Raw genomic sequence first — 22,025 nt, 5'->3', positions numbered from 1 at the left:
TTGGTTTCTCCTTTTTTTAGAGATGATGAAGAGAAAAAAAAATCTCCCTCAGAAGGGACCGATGAGAAGGCTAATGGAACACATCCAAAGACCCTCACTCGTATTGGGAGTACTACCAATCCATTCTTGGACATTCCACACGATCCAAACGCTACTGTGTATAAAAGTGGGTTCTTGGCTCGGAAAATTCATGCTGATATGGATGGAAAGAAGAGTAAGGATTTTTTTTTCACTCTATGTTTTATTTTATCTTTAGACCCCAAATTTAAAGTGAATTTGTCTCAAAGTCAAGGAGGAATAAAAATGATGCTTAACTAGAGAAGTAGTCTAAGGCTTGAAAAAGTCTTTAGCTCTAAATTGATCATTCTGTATGGGACCTGCACTTCCTAAAGTCAGACTGCAGAGCCTCAGAAAGGGAAAACAGCTTACAGGTTACTTGGTGTTGGTTGTTGGTTTGCTTTGTTTTTTTCTCCCAACTTTCTATTCATTGTTTCTACAAAATCATATGAAATGTCTATTATCTGCTAATAATGAAAAATGAAACAGCGAGTAAGGTGGACCAGGATCCTGTCTGTCAGTCTGGTGGTTGGTGTATAAAATAAAGAATAATAAATAGCATAATAAACAGATATTGTGCATAGTGGGGGTGGCATGAGAGCCACAGCATATGTGAGAGAAATGATTTGGTGTAAAGATAGGCAGGTGAGAGATAGAAGAACATGGCATTATGAGTATTGGGACATTGAAGGAATCCCATCTAATCATTTTAATTATTCTGAAATCTGAAACACGATTGCCCATGGAAGGTAATGGTGTGACATTTGGAAAGAGTGCCTCCACTCCACATGTGGGTTTTGTTAGCTGGGTTGTCTAGAGAACTCAAACCAGTGACATTCACATATGTAGAAGAAAGAACTTGGTGTCGAGAAGTCATTTTCTACCAAGACGACATCCCAGCCCAGTCCAGCCCAAGTCCATGGGTCTGGTACCTGGGCTCTGTTCAGAGTCATGTAGCCAAAGGCCAGTGACGCAGAAAGGCAGAGCAGCAGAGTGAAGGGAAAGCTCAGAGGCAGTGGGCACAGAACACATGGATCCACAGTTGCCGAGACCTAGCAGGGCATCAACAGCTTCCAGGTGGGTGACCCACAGGAAGCTACCCAGGAGGCAGACACCAGAGCCCAAGCAAGCAGGAAGGGTGACAGGGCAGCAAGAGAGGATTTCTCACTGGCTCTCTTATGAAAAAGGCCCCAAAGGCATCATCAGCCGGTGACCTAATTGAAAGAATGGACTCCACCCTACATTTTCCCACAGGGACAAGTTGACATAAAATCTAACTGTCGGATGAGGCTTCAAAAATTCCTGAAAAACAATTCCATTATCTTTCCATTCCCTTTTTCCCTGAACTTTTTGAAGTTCCCTCATGTTTGCGATAATCCTTGCAAAAGATAAATAACAGCTGATACACATGCACAGACGATTTGTCTAGGTGGCCCCACCCACCTACCAGCAGCCCACAGTATGATGGAGAATACCATTTCTCTGTGGCTAGGCACCTTAAAAAATTGTATTAACCTATTTGATTAGATTAGAACCCAGAGCACCATTGTAATGAAGTGGCTTTGAGACAGTGATTGTTGAGCACATTCCTTAATGTTCGCAACATGTTCACGAGTTCCCTCACCATGTTTGCTGTGCGTCGCCTGCCCCGGCCTGATGGCACAGAGTTTTCTGACATAGTACTCTGTCAGAACTTTAATGGTGACAGTAATAGCGAGGCAAATGAGCTTAGGGGGAAGCGTACCTGACGGCGAGGGGTGGATTATCAGTAGGGTGCTACACTGTTTGGATGGCAGTTTCATCCTTCAATAAGAATCAGTACCCACTGGATACATGTTTCTTCCCAGCACTGTTAACCCTCTGTGGAAAGTTGCCACCGGAGAGAATTCTCCCCCTCAAATTTCAGATTCAGCCTATCCCAGGACAGGCCTCTCATTTGTGTGCCCCAGGGAGGGACTACTGTGATTGACAGAAACAACTTAGTTGAGGTGGAAAAAGGAAAAGTTTCCCTAAAGAAACAATAAGATATATTTCTGGGTTGTTCTGCCAAAACAATAGCGATCCATCTTTCTATCTTCAGTACAAACCCCTGCACACCCTTTAGCTCTATATTTAGTTCAGAAATGCCTTTGCTGAACATCATGTGATTTCATTTCTATTACCAGAAATATACTCCTCCCGCTCCAAGATTTCATGTCTGCTGCTGGTTCCCCCTCCGCGATGTGTTTCAATGCCCATCCCCCTCAGTCTGGCGTGGGTACACCTTCAACCGACACTGCTATTACATGCCATCAAGGTGGTTCCGACTGTGTAAGACAGGGAAAATGCCCGATCCTGTGCCAGGTCTCTCCGGACAACATGCCCATTAGCTCTAAGGAGCCTTCTGGCTGTACTTCTTCCAAATCATTCACTTGTTCTTTTTGCAGTCCATGATACTTTCAACCTTCTTTGCCAGCACCATAGTTCTGACGCACGGATTCTTCTCTGGTCTTCTTTGTTCATTCAGTGCCCAGCTTTCATATGCGTAAAAAGCAATTGAAAATCCCAGACTGGGTCAAAGTAACCTCTTTGCTTTTCAACACTTTAAAGAGATCTTGTGCAGCAGGTTTACCTCATGCACTACATCTTTTGATCACTTTTAATATAATTCTAAATCCTGTGTGAGGAACACACGTGTCCTGTTCACCCTGATAAATCTGAGTCGGTCTGGTCATGCTCAGTAGAACTAGAGCTCTACTGTGATCTTTGTACATACATGTCAACATGGCCAGGTGCTCGGATGACAGGTATGACTGAAAGTTGTTCACTGTAAAGGGAGACTGAGAGCGCAGCTCTGCCGAGAGATTCTTTTCTCACCAAGCCCTGATTAGCATGTCTCCAAAGCACCACTTGATATGGCATCTTTTACTTTAAAAATTAACTTCCAGGACTAGGTTTGTCAGATTACATTCGGAATTATATCAAGGCACATTTTAAGGACCTTAGAGGTGTGCTTTCTTTCATTATTTTGCCTTCTGGAGATATTCCTCCCTCCAAGAGACAAGTCATGATTAGAAACCCATGTTGTATCGCTCATAGAAATATGCATGTTACTAGACCAGTAAATCTGACAGAGGGGAAACTTTAAAACATAACGTCAGGCTAGAATAACAATGTATCAGTGGATGGGTGTAGTAGCATGAAATACAAAACCAGGAGAGTTTTAGCAAGCCCACATTAAATAGTTGTGGAAATTAAGACAATGGCTAGAAGTAATCTACTAAAACTATAAATGTTCTAAATGATAAAATAACCAATAATAAAAGAAGGCCGGAATAAAGGTTCAACCGGAAGCAATTAAAAAACCAACAATGAAACCTGAACCAAAGAAAGAAGGAAACAAGGAAGGGGGCCCGCCTTAACAACAACAACCCCAATTTAAAAAAGCAAAAGAACCGAAAAAACCCAAGCAACGGGTGGGGAAAAAGAAAATGGGCAAGAACAAAACCCGAATTAACAAACCAAACAGCCTGGTGGGAAAAACCAGTAAATGCTAGAAAACCTGGTTAGAAAGCCTGTAAGTTCTATGCTGCTTGTGGCTTTGGTTGGTATCGCTGCATGACGTGTTTTTGGAAGAGCAGGCATTTCGTTGGCCCACACAGCGCTTTTTAAAGCAGAGTTTGCTGAATCAGGTTAAATGTTTTTGAGCACAGTTCCCCAGCTTCCTCGCTCACAATGTTCCTCGGCTGGCCCTAGGGTCACTTGAGAGCTGGACCTGGGAAACATGCAAGAGGCGGGCCATGCGTATGCTGTGTTTCTGTTTCAATGGTAGTAAATTGGCAATAAATGTGAGTGTTTAGTTTTAGTACCACAGTTTACATAAGCTGAGTAATGAATGTTTCTTTATGAATTAAGCATTGCAGGGAACTCACATGTTAAGTGTAAGTGTGACACAGAAAGTGATTACTACAATTTCAACTTCACGGTAACTATTTTTAGGTCCCTAGAAGAAGAAAGAAGGCTTCCAAAAGTTCGTGGGAAAGTTCCACGCTCTCTTATTCCGTTTTCTGTCCATCTTTTGAAGCCCCTTTGGACACAGTCCGTGAAGGTAGCACGTAAGATGAACTCTCCAAAACTGAGGGAAGACGTGCAATCCGGGCCTTGCTAATACTTCCAATACAAAGACATCGATGGATAGGACAGCGAAGCGGAAGGAAGAACATGAAAGTAGCGGTCTACAATATTTATTATGCATTATAGCAGGCGTCCTCAAACAGGCATCCCCCACAGGCCACATGCAGCTGCCGAGGACATTTATCTGGGCCTCCGGGTGTTTTTGCCCCATTTGTTTTTTTACCTCAAAATAAGATAGGTGCAGTGTGCATAGGAATTTGTCCACAGTTTTTTTTAAAACTATAGGCCGGCCCTGCAATGTGTCTGAGGGACAGTGAACTGGCCCCCTGTTTAAAAAGTTTGAGGACCCCTGCATTATAGTATGACATAGGAAGTAATGCATACAATTTGGGACACCAGCTGTACTTCAATAAATGGTGCTAAGGGTGTGTGTATGTGTGTGTGTGTGTCTGTGTCTGTGTGTGTGAGTGAGTGAGTGCTATGATTTTGAAGCTTCAGGTGAGTTCAAACTGTCACCCTTTCAGTTTATAGCCCAGAGCAAATCATTTGCACCACTCTGGAACATTAGATATAGTGGTAACTAAAAAATAAAAAAAAGATTAAACTCACTGCCTTTGAGGTGATTCCTTTGAGAATAAGATACAATGGTAGAAAGATATTATTTAGGCATATGATCGTACTTCTAAATACTGAAAACAATTCAGACATTAAAAAGTGGTCTCTTAGGAGAGTGATATCGGAGGAGGTGGGAAAGGGCCTCAAAGGGGCCAGTTGTATGGCCATGTCCCTTCAATATTTTAAAAATTTTAGAATCATGTTATTGGAATTCAGTTTAGATTCAGAATTCACTTTTCCCCTCCTCAGTTTTGTTTCCAATCTGAAATACTAATTGCTTTGAGCGATATGAAAACCATAGTTTCTGAGTTCGGTTTTAGGCATTTTAAATACACTTGAGTGTGGATGGGAGGTGTGGGCAGCATCTCAAGCTGACAGTGAAGGTCTTACACACCTGTCATAGAAAGTTCTGAAAATGTAGTCCCACTTGTCAAATTTGAGAGAACACATGTTCTACTGAGTCACACATACTGAACACAGAGTTTATAATGGCAATGCAGGCAGAATTTTTGCTATTGAATAACCCTGGGAACTGCAACACTGTAATTAAGAGATAATAAAAGTGGCATTCCCCCACCCCCCTCCACTTTCAAGACAGTTGTCTCCTCCCATTAGAGGGTGAATCTCTTAATGAGGCAAGAGCAGAGCAATTACTTTAAAAATGGGCTCAGGTTCACCCCACCCGCTTCCACTTTTCAGATCTGTGGCAGCGATGTGTCTAATAACGCTATTAATACAAGGTCAAAGAGCCTCTTGAGCCCTTAAGTAGTAATTTCCCATGTGACAGTCTAGTAGTTTGGGTATAACTTGACCTGTTTTAAGAATGTTGTACATTTACATGAAAGGACTAAGTTTTAGATACTAAGTTCTATTCTAAAGTTGACTCATGTGATTTTAAAACCAGACCTTCCTTACAGTGAAGGGAATTTGGCTAAAAAGAGGCCACCCACCATTCTCCTCAGAAACAGTACTTTTGACTAGGAACCATAGAATTTCAGCTGTCAATCCTCAGCACCCCACCTCCGCCCCAATTCTGTGTTCAGGATCTCTGACGTATTCGTTTCTGAAATAGAAATGTACACGTTCACTGTAACTGAATTTTAGGGAGCATTCATGCTGTTGACCTAACTCACATTTACATTTTTAATTACACATTACAGAATAATTTTGGCGTGTACCTCTGTCATGGTAATGAGCTGTGGTAATGCTGTGGGCTAAGCTGCTAATGCAAGGTCAGATGTTCAAGCCTCAGGACTGCTCCGTGGGAGAAAGAGGAGACTGTTGGTGTCCATAAATACTAGTCTTGGATACCCAAAGGAGTCGTTCCACTGCCTTGTAGGGCCTCTGTTGGTCAAAATCGGCTAGAACAGTGGGTTTTCTCTTGGTTTGGGTTATGAGACCTGATACAGTGTATTTCATTCTTCTCTAGAAGTAGCATGAAAATCTGGAACTTAAAATGCAGTACTGGTTCATAAAGAAGGCAGCTAACATGATGACAGTGTCTTATATTAGTTTTTGCTCCCAAAGATGCGCTAGGTCTTATTTTCAGGGGATGTCTTATTTTTCCATGAAGAAGAATATGGTACACATTTGTTGTTTATTGTTTTATTAAAAGAGATTTCACACTTCCTGTCTGCTCTGGCTGCGCTGCGGCCAACAGTGAGCTGCGCGGCGACACCCACCGCTACAATTCAGAGTCCAGAGTTATGGTAGCTTCGGGGGGCCTTATTTTCGGGCAGGTCTTATTTTCGGGGGGTGCCTTATATTTCAGCAAGAGGCAAAACTGTAAGTAGGTCTTATTTTCGGGGATGTCTTTCTTTCGGGGAAACACAGTAGTGACAGAACAGAATGGCCACAAAGGGTTTTTCTTTGTAGTGGTTACAGTGGGGTCCCTAACTGCAAGGTCACCAGTTCAAAACCACAACCCACTCTGTGAGAAAAAGATGGGGCTTTCTACTCCCGCAAAGAGTTACATCTGGAAAACCCACAGGGGCCGTTCTGCCCTGCCTGTGGAGTGGCCATCAGTGGGTTTGGTTTGGGTTCAGAGAGTTTTCTTGATAGAAGCCCACTGTCAAGTGTTTCTCCTGTGCGGCTGCTGGGTGGGTTGAAGCACCACCATTTAGCTCAGCAGACAGATGCTTAGCCGCTGCCCCGGCACTCCTTTATCACTGCATAGTTCAGGCTTAAGAATTTACGATTTGAAATCAGATCGGCCATTGAGTGGTTTAAAAATAAATGGATTCTTACTCCCTCATGGGTGGGGGGAGGGGGAGGAAGGACAGGAGGAGAGAGAGCTGAGTTGGGATCTTTTAAGCCGAGAGCTGCATTGTCAAATGGAGTCTTTAAAATCTTCTGACACAGAGACTGTGGATACCAGCATCCCACTGGAGGGAGCAGTTAAGGTCGGAGCCTTAGTGTGAGCACCGTCAAGTGAGCCCAATGCCTGGGAGATGCTCATCAGCTCACTCGGCTGCCAGGGAGCTAGGAACCCTGGTAGCATAGTTTGTTACAAGCAGCCCCTCAGAGAGAGAAAGACAAGTTTTTTCACTCCTGTAATGGGTTGAGTCTTGGAATTCCAGAGGGGGCACTTCTACCCTATAGGGTCACTGTGAGTCTGATTCGACTTGATGGCAATGGGTTTGGTTTGACTTGGCTTGTGAGTTGACACCAAGAAAAATCCCGAGACATTATTTTAATGGCTGCATGTCATCCTCCTCGCCATCACAGGGCAATGGCCTACAAAGGGCCCTGTAAATGAGATCTAGTAGGGCAATACCGTGTCATGCTTAGCTGTCACTTTATAAAGTTGAAAAGTATTCTGCTTAAACTGGTGATTAAATCACTACTAAAGAGAAGAAGCAAATATAACATCCTAATATTTGTTATTACACAGCAAAATGATTAGAATGTTAGAGTGTTGAAAGAGGTTGTTTCTGGGGGTTAGATGGCTGATTTTATATTTGTGTGTGTGAGAGTGATTTTATTTTTATTTTTTTATTGCTACTGGATACATATTAATTTTAGAAAGGAATCAATATTTTATGTTAAATAGAAGATGGTGCTGACATTAAGGCAATGGAATTTTCAAATCATTAATGAGATCTAATGCAGTCTAGCATCATAGAGGAAATGTTTGAAAGTTAATGACAAGTATAAAACCTATAGTGAACATTTGTTAACGCATGCTCCCCAATACAAAAGCAATCTTATGCTAAGATTGTGGGGTGTTTTTTTTTTTCTTTCTTTTAAAAAATCCCCTCAGTGGTGTTTGTAGTCCTTGCTTGCTCTTAACTAGTAAATCAGGGGGGCGGGTAGTTACGTTGCTTGATGGCCAAGTTTTCTGTTGTTTTAGGAGCACTTCTTTATTTTCAGAGGAGCCATGCCACTCTGAATCATTTGTATTAACCTGCAGCAGCTCTTGCCCAGGGGCATTTTAAAGGTGCCAGTGGGCCTCAGGCTGTGTCAGAATCACAATGGCTTATGTGAATGACTGCTTGTAGAACTGTGTGCTCAGCGAGGTCTTTGGCTGAGTAGGCCTGGGTCCTAAGAAGGTGTTTGTGAAGGGGCAGAACCCACTCTTCCTGTCAATAAGCTGCGGGTCTGATTCCGAAGTGAAATAGTACTGCTCAGGCAGCAGGAGACCATTTAGCCTTTGTATGTGTCTGTATGTATGTACCGAATTTTGCTCTCGGAGCTTTCCGCGATCATGAAAACACCATCAGAATCCAATGTGCCTCCTAAACAGGGAGTTCTCCGTGGGCTATGGTGCTTGGTTTGCTTGTCCTTCAGTGGGGTCTTATCTTTTACAGACGTGAAGTAGTTGAACTTCAGAGACCTTTTGCTTTGCCCAGCATTTTAAGTTGGTTATTAAAAAACAGTGACTTCTCTAGCATCCTCCTTCAGTCAGATATATTGTCACGGGAATTATGCGTTGGTGTTTATATTTTGAAGCCACTAGAGCAGATATTCATAGTTTAACTCCTGTCTGTTGTTGTTGTTGTTGTTAGGTGCCATTAAGTAGGTTCTGACTCGTGGTGACCCATGTACAAGAGAAGGAAATGCTGCCGGGTCCTGTGCCATCCACACAGTTGTTCCTGTACTTGAGCCCGTTGTTGCAGCCACACTGGCAATCCATCTCCTTGAGTGGCTTCCTCTTTTTCATTGCCCCTACAATTGACCAAGCATATGACTTCTCCAGGGACTGGTCTCCCTGATATCCAAAGTGTGTAAGATGAAGTCTTGCCACCCTTCCCTCCTAGGAGCCCTCTGGCTGCACTTCTTCCAAGACAGATCCGGTTGTCCTTTTGGCAGACCATGGGACTTCCAACATCCTTTGCCAGCACCACGTTTGAAATACCAATGACAATTTCCAGCATCACAGCAACACACAAGCCACCACAGTACGACAGTTTGACAGACAAGCGGTAGGCTCATGTCTGTAGAGGGAAAAGACCCCCAACTTAAAAAAAAAAAGACAAAACACATTGTCTTTGCACCAACCCTGACTGCAAGCAACACCTGAGGACAGAAAAGAGCTGCCCGAAGGGTTTCCACGGCTGCTGTCTGTCTGCATGGAAGCAGAGGGCCGCATCTGTCTCCCGCTGAGAGACTGGCAGGTTCCGGCTACTGACCTTTTGGCTAGCAGCCACGTGCTTTAAGCACTGCACTAACAAGTCACCTGAAAAGACCCAGACCTACATTTAATGCACAGATTTTTTTTTTTAAGTCAAGACAAAGTGAGAGATCTGCCCGTGTGTGCCAGGCCCAGGAGACTAGCAGATTCCACTGAACCAGAGCCGCTGCTCATACCACAGAAAGAAGTGAAGCTGAGAACACTCTGGTATTCACTGATAGGTCACTGTCAAAGGCGGGGTCACAAACACAGGGTTGGGATACATCTATAATTTCAAATTTTCAAGAAGCTATACAGGTTATAGGATTGGTTCTGGGCAGTTAGGTGACTTGTCCTAAATCACAGGAACCCAGGGTAACAAGGCATGAATTATGTTCAAGTTTACTGTCTCCCAGTCTAAGGGTTTTCTTTTTACTAGTCCAATCACACTTTGATGTTGAGCATGTGGAAAGGAAATAGAAGCCATGTTCAGCGTGAACCGGAACCCTCCAGGGGACACCCTGGATAAGTTGTTCTTCCAATTTACTTTTGTATCTTGTTCTATTCTGTTTTAGTAATATCACCCCAGTCCCTTTGCAGCCCCTGGGCGGCACAAACAGGTAAGGGCTCAACGACTGGCTGCTGCCTCAAACCTGCTGCAAAAGAGCCTTGGAAGATAAGTCTGCTTCCAGGTGGTCAAAGCCTTGTGAAGCCGCTGAGCACAGATACAGAGGCAGCATGAGTCACATTAGTCAAAAGAAGTGAACGGCAGTCATAGAGTTTCCATTTCTTGCAATGTTATCCAAAGTTTGTTACAATCCACACAGTCAAATGCCTTTGTATAGTCAATAAAACATAAGTAAATGCCTTTCTGACATTTTCTGCGTTCAACTACAATCCTCCTGGTGTTAGCGATGATAGCCCATATTCTGTGTCCTCTGGTGAATTTGATTTGAACTTCTTTCATTCCTCTGGTTACTGCTGCAAGTATTTTTTAATTCCGTTTTTCCTTGTGTATTATATTAGTGATGAATTATTTGCATACTGCACTGGATCACTTTTCACTGGATTGGGCACATATCTGTACCTCTAGCAGCCAGCTGTCCAGGTAGCTGTCTACCAAATTTACTGGCCCGGGTGGGTGGACCCTTTCAGTGTTGTGCACGTTTGTTGGAACAGCATTCTGTCAATTCCTGGAACCTTGCTGTTGGCTAATGCTTTCATGCAGCTTTGACTTCTAGCTTCAAGGCCATTGGGGATCATATGACCTCCTGACATGGTTGAATAATTCTTTTGGTACAGTTATTCTCTGTATTTCTTTCATTTTCTTTTGATTGCTTCCTGCATTGTTTTTTATATTTCGCCCTTCAATATTGCAACTCCAGGCTTGAACTTTTTCTTCCGTTCTTACAACTTGAGAAATGCCATGAAATGCCTCTTGATTTTCTAAATCAAGATCTTTGTACACTTCACTCTAGACTGTAATTTAGTCTTTTTGAACAGCCCTTCTGTTGAGTTCTGTCCTTGATAATGTCTTCCATTTGCTTTAACTTCTGCATGTTCAAGAGCAAGTTTCAGAGTCTCTGCTGACATCCATTTTGACCATTTGTTTCTCTTTAACGACCTTTTGCTTTCTTCATGGATGAGATCCTGATGTCATCGAGACAACTTGTCTGTTCTTGTCATTAGTGTCCAGTGCTTCACAGCGACTCTTGATAGGGTCTGTAAATACAGGAGAAATACACCGAAGCTTGTATTTGGCTCTGGTGGACTTGTTTTCATGTTCTTTAGCTTCAACTTGAATTTGCATTTGAGCAATTAATGGTCTGCCTGCCTGTCAGCCCTGCCTTGTTTTAACTAATGATACTCAGTTTCTCACCTGTCTCTTTTCACAACTTTCGTCAATTTGATCTGTACATGCCATCAGATGAGGCCCAGTTCTACAGCCCTGTTTATGTTGTTGAGAAAAGTACTTGCAATGAATGAGGCATTATCGGTCTTGCAAAATTCTGCAATGTGACCTCCAACTTCATTTCTATAACCAAGATCATGTTTTCCAACTACTGGTCGATCTTACTCTTTCCAATGTTTACATTCCAATCACCATTATCAATGCCTCTTGGTTGCATGTTGATCAGTTTCAGACAGCAGAGATCTGTAAACAACCTCAATTTCTTTATCTTTACCATTAGTGCTTGGTGTTGAATAATAATTATATTAGCTGATCTTCCTTATGGATATATGGATATTATCTGATGTCTGATATGTTGTACATTGGACCAGCTCTTATTACAAATGATGATGACGCTGTTTCCCTTCAGTCTGTACTTGCTGACAGTAAATTATATGATTGTCCAATTCAAAGTGGCCACTACGGGACCATTTCAACTCACTGGTACATAGGATCTCTACCTTCAAGTATTCCGTTTCATTTTTGAAAAATTCCAATTTTTAAACAAAAATTTTAGATTTTGTGTGGAGCCCTGGTAACTTTGTGGTTACATGCTGGGCTGCTATCCACAAGGTCAGCAGTGCAAAGATGGTCAGCCGGTCCAAGGAAGAAAGGCGGCTTTTCACGTCATCAAGAGTTACAGTCTGAGAAACCCACCGGCAGTTCCACCCTGCCCTCTGGGATCACTATGAGCCAGAATCAACTCAGTAGCAGGAGCTTGGTTGGTTCTTTGTATATTCCGCATTCTGATTATTAACAGATGCTTGGAACGTTGTTTCTCATTTTGAATTGTGCCTCAACAACAAGGGGAGGATCCCAAAGCTTTGCCTGTGTCCTTGATTGCAGGTGACTGTATTGGACTTGATGGCTTCCGTGGTCATATTTTGACTGCCTTCCCTTCTGAGGTGCTCAGCTTTGGCACCATCTCAGACAATGCTATTCATAAGGTTTTGCAGTTTGTTCTTCCTGGTCTGTCTTAGTCTGTCACTTTGTCATACTATGGTGGCTTGCATGTTTTTGCGGTGTTGAAAGCTAGTTCATAGGTTCTTCAGTGACCAGCAGGGGCAGCCATGTACATGGGCAGGTTTCAGTGGACCTTCCAGGCTCTGGCAGACAAATTTTAATTCTACCACCTGATCTAAACCTGAAGATTATTGATACCATCAGTTGCTTAATATCGTGTGACTCATCAACCAACAGTAATGTCTGTTATGCACAGCCTGGCCTCATTTGCCGCTGTGTTGCTGTAAAAGCATTTAAGCTGCGATGTTAATGAACTTTTATAGTACTTCTTACAGGGATAAACCTAAGGATAGTTTGTGAAAGGGAGCTAGAGATAAATGCATTTGCACTGTCTTTCCATAAGTATATTTAATAATCTGTGGGTCTCTCATCTATGAATAATTAATATCTATAATTATCTATAAATAATTCCAAGCCAATAGCAGAAACAAGTATCCCTTGCCTGCATTGAATATACAACTGCCAACTGCCTGAGTAATGTAGAATGTAAGGGATTGTTTTGTGCCAAGGTAGAATATCTTTTCACATTGCGAGAGAGATGCTTTTAGGAATTTCCCCCATGGTTCTGTTATTGGGCAATAAATCTACTTTTAAAATGTTGCATCCCTTTTACAAACCTAGTATTGAGGCACCCTACTTGTACTTAGTGTTATGTGCTGTCAAGTAAGTTCTGGCTCATAGCAACCAGTTGTACAACAAAATGAAAGACTGCCCCATCCGGCATCATGTTGTCATGGAGCCCGTCCGTTGCTGCAGCCACTGTGTCAACACATCTTGTCGTGGGTCTTCCTCTCTTTCACTGCCCCTCACTTACTACTGATCCCAGTGTCCAGTGTCGAGTAACTTTGGCGGGGCACTTCTTTGTTTCCAAGTTCATCCAGGTGTTGGGTTCATTCTAGAATGCCCTCTTGGGACTGTGTTGTGTTTTGAATATCATCCTCCATTAATAAAGCGGAGGTGGGTTCCATGTTTTTCTCAGATTCTTGGCCTGGCAGAGCCTAGACAGGCTGCCTTCAGCCATGACTCAAGAAGTCATTTACCTTGGAGACCTCCCTCTGCTGATACTCTTTTGCTGTGTGGGGTAGGACAAGAATTTTTCAAACCAGCAAGTAGGAAAGAAAGGTTAAAAACAACAAAACAAGCCATGTGTGCACCCGGTGTCTTTCGAGCCCTGTATCTTTCGGATATTACGCTTGGAGCAAGAAGATCATCAGAGATCCCCGGGTGAGGGGTCGTCAACGTGGGCAATTGACTATACAGAGAACTCACCGCGTGTTCTTTGAAACAGGAAAAAGAGAACTCTGCGGTCTCAAGCATAGTCAACTCTTCCGTTGAGAAACAATGAAGTTGGAGTGTCTAGAATGCAAATTTAAAGGTTTGCACAAAGCATCTATTTTGTGGTGGGCTGAAAAGGAAACAACCCACTTTTCCGCACTAAACGCTTCACTACTTATTACTGGCCAGCTTCTTGCTTAGGAATAGTTCATCCTTTCCCCATTGTAAAAGAAGGTGACCTGTTTTGGTTTTATTATTATTATTATTAAATACTTTTATTGGGGTCTCGTACAGCTCTCATCGCAATCCATATATTCATCCATTGTGTCAAGCACATTTGTACATGTGTTGCCACCATCATTTTCAAAGCATTTTCTTTCTACATGAGCCCTTGATATCAGCTTTTCCTTTTTTCCCTCCTTCCCCCACCATCCATCCTTCATGAACCCTTGATAAATTATAAATTATTATTTTCATATCTTACATTATCTGCTATCTACCTTCACCCACTTTTCTGTTGTTTATCCCCCTGTTAGGGGGTTATATGTTGATCCTTGTGATCGATTTCCCCTTTCTCCCCCCAACTTCCCCTTACCCTCCTGGTATCTCCATTCTCATTATTGGTCCTGAGGGGTTTATCTGTCCTGGATTCTCTGTGTTGTGGGCTCTAATCTGTAGCAGTGTACATGTTCTGGTCAAGTCAGATTTGTAAGGTAGAACTGAGGTCATGATAGTGGGAGGGAGGAAGCATTAAAGAGCTAGAGGGAAGTTGTATGTTTCATTGGTGCTATACTATACCCTGACTGGCTCATCTCTTCCTGTGACCCTTCTGGAAGGTGATGGGTGACCTGTTTTTTTATTCCCAGAAATGCATTTAACTATCGGTCAGTGGGAACTATAGTTGAAGCCAGAATACTGTATGCATCTCCTGCATTATAACATTTTCAAATGACTTTCCTGAGATACCTAAGAAAGACGCAGTAACTGCAATGATCGATGTATAATGTCCACTCCACGCCCCCAACCCCCCAGGGTGATGAGCTATAGAAACATAGGTGAAGGGAGACCGTGGATAGTGTATGAAAATAATAATATTTTTTAATTTATCAAAGGTTCATGAGGGTGGAGAAAGGAGGAAAAATAGCTGATCCCAAGGGCTCAAGTAGAAAGAAAATATTTTGGAAATGTTAACGGCAACATATGTCTAAATGTGCTTGACACAATGGATATATGGATTGTTATAAGAGCTGTAAGAGCCCCCAATAAAATGATTAAATAATAATAATAAAGACAATAGCAACATTATACTTGGGTTATAATGAAGATTTTGCAATAGTTCAAATATCAGCCCATCTTTGAAGCAGTTTTAATAATACTTTCCTCTCAGAGTTGAGGCCTTTCTTATACCAGCCAATTGTTGGAACAGAACTTGACAAAAAAACAAACACTTGAAACACCGTAGGTCAGCGTGAGTTACTGTTAGTACAAATGGCTGTTCCTATTAGAGCCGTGCTCTCCAGAAAGGTAGGGTGAGTAACATCTGAGAGGACTGAGCTCTGTAGCTGCAGGCAGGGAAGCTTTGAAGGTCCTGGCTCCCCACCCACCCCATCTCCCTTCCTCTTTCTGTCATTACCTCCCATGACCATTGCAAAGGACTATCACCCCAATAAATCTCTCTCTCTTATCTATATACTTTCTGTCACCTGAATTTCCCTGTTCGGTAATTTTGAAATCCTTCAATGTGCAGCTCATCAACAGTCTACCTCCCTGAAGTGCAGATGTGATTAATAACCGAGATGTCAGTATGACATAAGACGCAGAAGTAAGCTTGCTCGAAAGAGCTGTGGAGATCAAAAAGAACATGTCCTGCTAACCTAATACCCAGGGGACTTGCAGGATAGGTGCTCAGTTAATGTGATGGATTTTCCCCATGCCTTCTCTTTCGAAGGTATTTTAATTGAGTTTAGGTAAATATTTATCAAGTAACTTAGATTCTTAGTGTTCCCTGATGTTGGCTGCCACACTTGTTGTGTGACAGCATTCTTCCCCTTTCTCCCCGACCTGTCCGCTGTTCATCCACACAGTGTCCCCACCCCTGCTTACCTTCTCATCATTGCTTTTGTGTAGATGATAACTCTTTGGTCATGTGTAGTTGAAACCTATTTCTCATGGGTTTTGTGATTTATTTTATAAGCTAACCTACTATTTGTCTGAAAGGTGACCTTCAGGAGTGGCTTCCATTCCAAGGACAAGAGTATCTTAGGGTGATAGACCTTTGGGGTTCCTTATTCTCTATCAACACCATCCTAAACCTGGTCTAGTCTTCTGAAGTTGAGTTGAGTTTTGTTGCTTCCTCCCATTCTAACCAAGATTTTCTGTTGTGTCCCTGGTGAGAGCCAGACACCATCTAGTTCTTCTGGTGTCAGTTCTATGGTCTAATTTTTCCCTTGAGACTTTGGTTTCTTTCTTATGAAGTTGAGTTTCATTAGGCATTTTTCTCTGATCCTCACCAGGACCTTACACTGTGTCTCTGGTCAGAAGGTTAGTAGTGGTAGCCGGGCACCATCTGGTTCCCCTGGTCTCAGGCTAGAAAAAGCTATGGTTCACATAGACCATTCTTCTTGGGGACTCATTTCTTTCCTTTCTTTTCCTTTGTTCCAGTTGGCATAAAACCAATAGTTGTGTCCGCGTGTCTCTTCTGCTTCTTTATTGTTCACCTCTGTCCTTACACTGAACTGTTTTTCTCTCCTCTGGGCTCTCCTGATTGCTTTCTTTTTAGTTGCTCTTTCCCACTTCCTTTCCCCATGTCCCCACCCCAGGATTACCTGCTTCCTGCTCAAAATGAATTCTTCCTAGATTATAAAGCTTGGGGAAAAAATATTGAGAGAGAGAGAATTTATTTTTGATAGTATGTTAGCCTACAGGTTCTGAAACGCTCCTATTATAAAACATCTGAAAATGATAAACAAAATATTTTAAAATACCTTTTAAGTCAGCTGTTCTTAAACTGTGGGTCAAGACCCCTTTGGGGGTCAAATGGCCCTTTCAAAGGGGCTGCCCAATTTGTAACAGAAGCAAAATTACAGTTATGAAGTAGCAATGAAAATAATTTTATGGTTGGGGGATCACCACAACATGAAGAACTGTATTAAAGGGTCACGGCACTAGGTAGAGTAAGAAACCACGGTTTTAGGTGAATGATTGAGCAGGGAAAAAATCAAAGGAAATCCTGGGAGGCCAAGAATAAATCAGGAGTCCAAGTCTAACCTTGTAGTACCTGAGTGGAGCACACAGTTTACGTATTCACCGCTAACAGGAGGGTTGGAGACTCTTCTGCTCCGAGGCACTTTGGGAGAAAGGCCAGGTGATCAAACCCCAAAGTTAACAGTTCTACCCTGACCCATACAAGAAGAATAGAAAATAATTTGCACCTAAAAATCCTTCACTAAAGGAACCAGTCAAGACATGATATTCTCCGTCACCTCATGCAGGCAGAGCTGTAAACAGTAAGTAGTGCCTGGCTTGTGCCCCTTTCGATGTGTGTCACTCTCCACAGTCGGGGCCATCATCCAGTCTCCTGCATCAGTTGCCTCTTCCAGAGCTTCAGAACTCAGCCCATAACTTTTCCCATTCCAGCGCTCTTTTCAGTGCACTCGCTTTTTAAAAATCAGTCGGGTTCGGTTTTTGTTGTGTTGGCCACTCCTGGACTCATCTGAACCAGTGTGAAGCCCTGCTAGAAGGGAAAAGTAGCAGCTGTTGTTCGCTGCCGGCGGTCCGTTCTGACCCCATAGCGACCCCATGTGCAATGAAGCACTGCGCTGCCCTGCGCCACCCTGCGTCTGAGCCCATTATTGCAGCCGTGTGTCATTCCCTCTCATTGAGCCCTTTCCTCTTTTATGCTTTTCCTCCGCTTGACCAAGTATGCTGTCCTTCTCCAGGGACTGGACTTTCTTGACAAAATGTTCAAAGTGTGTCAGACAAAGTTCTTTACCTCTATAAAGTACTCTGGCCATACTTCTTCCAAGAGAAATTGGTCTGCCCTCTTAGTAGTCGTCCCTGGTACTTTCAACATTCTTTACAGGTGATTGGATTATTTTTGTAAGTGAAAGCTACTGATTATCTTTCGATCTTCAGTATGCATATGCATACTAAAAGCTGCCATGAAAGCATGGTTGAACACATAAAATATCTTGTTATTAAGTTCTGTAAATATTCTTACAGTAAATGCCAGTACTCTAAGCCCACACTTGTTACACTAGATCTATCATTTTCTTATGGTAAGTGATGTACTGCTAACCAGGGGAGCAAGGGGAAGCTGCCTACTCCCATAGAGATTTACAAAGCCTAGAAACGAAACAATGGTGCTGGGTATTGTAACTAAAACCTTTGCAATGGATACATTGATTTTCTAATCAATAATCTGTTCAATCATTCTTCCAGATCGTCTTCAGTATGTAACTCCAGTTACAGCTGTTTTCTCGCTCTCAAGCACCTAGCAGCAGGTGGGCCATGGTGCCAGTTTGAGCTCAGTCTGCAGCCCTCATTCTGAGGGGTCATCCTGTACTTCATTTGTTGGTATTTACCCTCTGTGGTCCACGCTGAGCTCGCTCAGGGCTCCACACCCCCGGTGGCAGGCAGAGAGCAAGCGAGAGAGAAACTTGCTTCTGGAAAGCCCCCTTGCCACTCAGGTCCCAGTGCCCCCACTCCTCCGGAACGCCACTGGGTGCACCCCCACTGTCCCACCCGAACAGTGGAGATAATAGTAATAGTACCTTGCTGCTGGACTAATGTGCGGATTAAATGGGCTAACACATGGTAGAACGCGTAGAGCCAGCCCACTGTTGTGGTGCACTAGTTTAGGTTGCAGGTTGTTTCCGTTAAGTATTGAACAACTAAATTGTAACAGACACCAAGGCAGGATTGCATTTTACGCTTCTGTGGAAGTTACAAAAGTAACTTTCAAAGTGTCGTGACAGTTGACACTCTCATTCACTCAGGGAGAAAGGGTGCTTCTAAGTCCACATTTCAGGCAGATCAATTTAGAAAACAATAATAATAAAGGTGTCAGTATCTACATCAGCAGTTCTCAACCTGGGGGTCAAACAACCCTTTCACCGAGGTTGCCCGATTCATAACAGTAGCAAAATTACAGTTATGAAGTAGCAACAAAAATAATTTTGTGGTTGGGGGGTCACCACAACATGAGGAACTATATTAAAGGGTCACTTCATTAGGAAGGTTGAGAACCACTGGTCTACATGAATCCACCAGTAATGGGAACTTCTAAATCTAGAAATGTATCAATTGGTAATTCCTCAAATGGAAGCGATCTCAAAGTGTCATTTAAAATAGCTTCAAGAAAGTGAGGGCTTTGCTTAAATTAAGTGGCTTATCCACATTGGAAAGTGCAGTAGGTGAAATCCTGGGGTAGTGAGGGTGGTGGCGATGAATATTCGTGAATGACCAAGTTTGGGGCTGATGGATGAGAAGGTGGTTGTAAGACAAGATACGATCTGGTGGCTGGTCTTCTTTTCTGTATGGTCCATCGGCCCCTGTGCCATGCTGCTCTGGTCAGTCTGGGTGTCCTTTCCTGCTTTGGGAGTGTTGTCACTTACCATCTATTGAGTGCTTACATAAATTTTATATATGGCTGTGTTAAATCTATTTTTATTCTTCATTGGGGGATTATAATATATGCTCTTCATCATTTGTTAGCAAGTGCACACGTTTAAAGGTTAGCTAGCAGACAACACAGACAGAGGGGTTTTTTTGTCTGAAAACCTGCAGATCAGATGATTTGAATCTTGTTTTTTGTTTGGTTGGTTGGTTTTGACCTCGGTGTGGTGTTGATAGGAAGACCTATGTTCCCTCAGGTGGATAGGAATTTATTTTGTCTATCAAAAAAGATTTACAGAATGGTTTGAAAATGTAGAATAATTGGATCAGGTGCCCAACTTGAAAGACAAGCAATTTTTTTTTTAAATGGGATTTAAAAAGATAGAGTTCTCCCTATTGATCTGGGAGTTGTATTGATATGTAGTTCAGAAAAACTACATGTATTCTCACTGTGAAATGATTGAATCCATCCTTTCCTGGTATTCTCTGTTTTGAGCCAAGCTCCATCTGTCAGCAGTGACATCGCTTGTTTTGCGTCCACTTCTGAATCCGGCCTAAATTTGACTCAACCCGTACTCACAGCACCCTTCTCAGCCCCCATCAACTGCAACCTTGCTGCTCTCCAGTCACTGAAAGGGCGGTAACCTCTTGCATTGACCAAACTGCTGTGGCATCGATTCCGACTCACGGCAACCTTATATAGAGTTTCCAAGGCTGTGAATCTTCATACAGCAGATACTCTCCTCTTTCTCCCCAGGCAGGAGCAGCTGGTGGTTTTGAACCACCAACCTTTTAGTTGGCAGACCCTGTTGAGGCTTCCCCACAAATTCAACTTAAAGACTCATTCAGAGCCCAGCAACTATCTGTTTTTCTTAATCTGTGGAGGGCAGTCTGTATGCGCTTATATAAATCAATAGAGACATCCTCTCTACTCAAGAACCAATAAAAGGGCTTCTGGAGGAGTTCATTCATAGGGAGAGGTATTGCAAGCGTGTCTAAGATCTGCCTGCTCTGTGCTAGGCTCTATGAAGTAGACTGATGAGAGAGAGAGGTTAGTGGCCTCAGCTGATTCACAGCCTAGTGAATCGTTCACACCAAAAGGCAAGACAGCATGCTGGTGCAGGCAGCAAGATCCCCAGCCAAGGTGTGCATGGTTTTTAGGGACGTGATCATTACAAGTATAATCTGGTTGTGGGGGTTGTGAGAGAAATGCTAAGAGTGGTCTGGTCATCTATTACAGGGAAATCCTTTTATACTTTGAAACGTATTCTCCTTTCTAGAGAGCCTTTTACGCTTCTCTGCATTGATGCATAGTGAAGTCATGTCTGCTAGAGGAGCAAGACCCAGCTTCTCCTCTCACCAGTTTGGTGCCATGAGTAGAAGACTGCGCTATGCTTGCATGTATATGTATATATATATATGTATCTATCAGAATTACTGGGAGGGTTAAGTGAGACAACACCTGGAAGATACTGTCATGTACAAAGAGTAAGACTCCACCGACGGATGAGCTGTTGGTGGGAGCTCTGTGCCGAATCTGCCACCTCTGTTGGCGCAGTCACAGGCGGGTCCTTGAGTCTCTCTGAAACACTAATTGCTCTCAAATAAAATTGTCCTTTTTTCCCCCCTTTCTAGCTCCCAGAGGAAAGCGAGGGTGGAAAACCTTTTATGCTGTGCTGAAGGGGACAGTTCTGTACTTGCAAAAGGTAAAATAATAAAAATAAAACTCACGAGTCTCAGTGAAACACAGTTCAACAAAGTTCTCAGAGAAACATCATATACAAAGGCAACGGCAGACGCCTGTGAAACTATTTAGTGGACGCTAAATTCTACGGATTGATTTATGTAGTGGTGAAAAGAAATGTTACCTTTGGATGTATGTGATCCGTGAAATGGCTGGGTTGTGCTCTGCTTACACCCATACTTATTATTGGGCATAAACTGCTAAGGTAGACTTCTTGTGCTCTGGACAGATACAGCCCTGTGGTGGTCCCTGTTTGCAGTGGATCCGGTACACTGTAGACACCGAGTTATATCCTTCATTTATTATTTGTCTTCACTTAGCTCCTGCCTGAAACTGGATTTTCATGCATTTTCACCCGAGTTCTGATGTGTTTGTACCTAAAAGCGTCCAAATCCATGCCAGGCCATTCCTCGTCGGGATCCTTCCTTTCAATCCTGGAGCTTGGAAATTGGTTTAGAATACAGTGCATGGGTTTTGACCTGTTGCAGGGTGGTCCCTGGAGCGCCACCCTCAGGGTGCTGACTAGAATGCTGGACATGAAGGGTTAATGGTGTAGTGGTTGCGAGTTGAGCTGCAATCCATCTGGTCAGCATTTCGAAACCAGCAGCAGCAGCAGCAGCAGCTTCAAGGTAGGAAGACATGCTGTAAACAGTTGCAGTCGTGGAAGCCACGGGGCCACTGTGAGTCAGCAATGACTCCACGCAGCGAGTTCGGAGGTTGGTGAAGGAAAGACGCAGCCGTCGGGCTGCTCGTCCCAGCACTGCCCTCAGTCATGACTAATAGGAAATGATTTTCTAATAAAGTCGGAATCATACTCTGATAGTTTGGGCATCTTGCCCTATTCACTTATTATCATAAGCCCTGTCTCATGGAATTCAAAGTGCTAAGCTCCCCCACTCCCCCTTTTTCTTGCCTCATAAGATTCAGGAAAGCGTTTGTTTTTAAATGCTTGCAGTGTATTCTTTTAAACCTACTCCTTGCAGTTTAACCTTTTCCTCCTTTTTAGACACATTCTCTTT

The 22,025-nt window shown here is 43.0% G+C and overlaps 1 protein-coding gene across 1 annotated transcript in view; it reads left to right on the top strand.

The window, feature by feature from the left end:
- The window catches only part of PSD3 (pleckstrin and Sec7 domain containing 3), a 331,314-nt gene that overhangs the window by 252,382 nt on the left and 56,907 nt on the right, over positions 1–22,025 (top strand). Inside the window, exons 10-11 of the mRNA XM_045286849.1 lie at positions 21–214; positions 20,898–20,968. Of these exons, the coding sequence (XP_045142784.1) occupies positions 21–214; positions 20,898–20,968 (265 nt within the window). The remainder of the gene's footprint in view (positions 1–20; positions 215–20,897; positions 20,969–22,025) is intronic.

The sequence above is a fragment of the Echinops telfairi genome, unplaced genomic scaffold (assembly GCF_000313985.2).
Source record: "Echinops telfairi isolate 266 unplaced genomic scaffold, ASM31398v2 ScPeMD7_9;HRSCAF=40, whole genome shotgun sequence".
NCBI lineage: Eukaryota > Metazoa > Chordata > Mammalia > Afrosoricida > Tenrecidae > Echinops > Echinops telfairi.
This window is presented reverse-complemented; position numbering and strand designations above follow the sequence as displayed.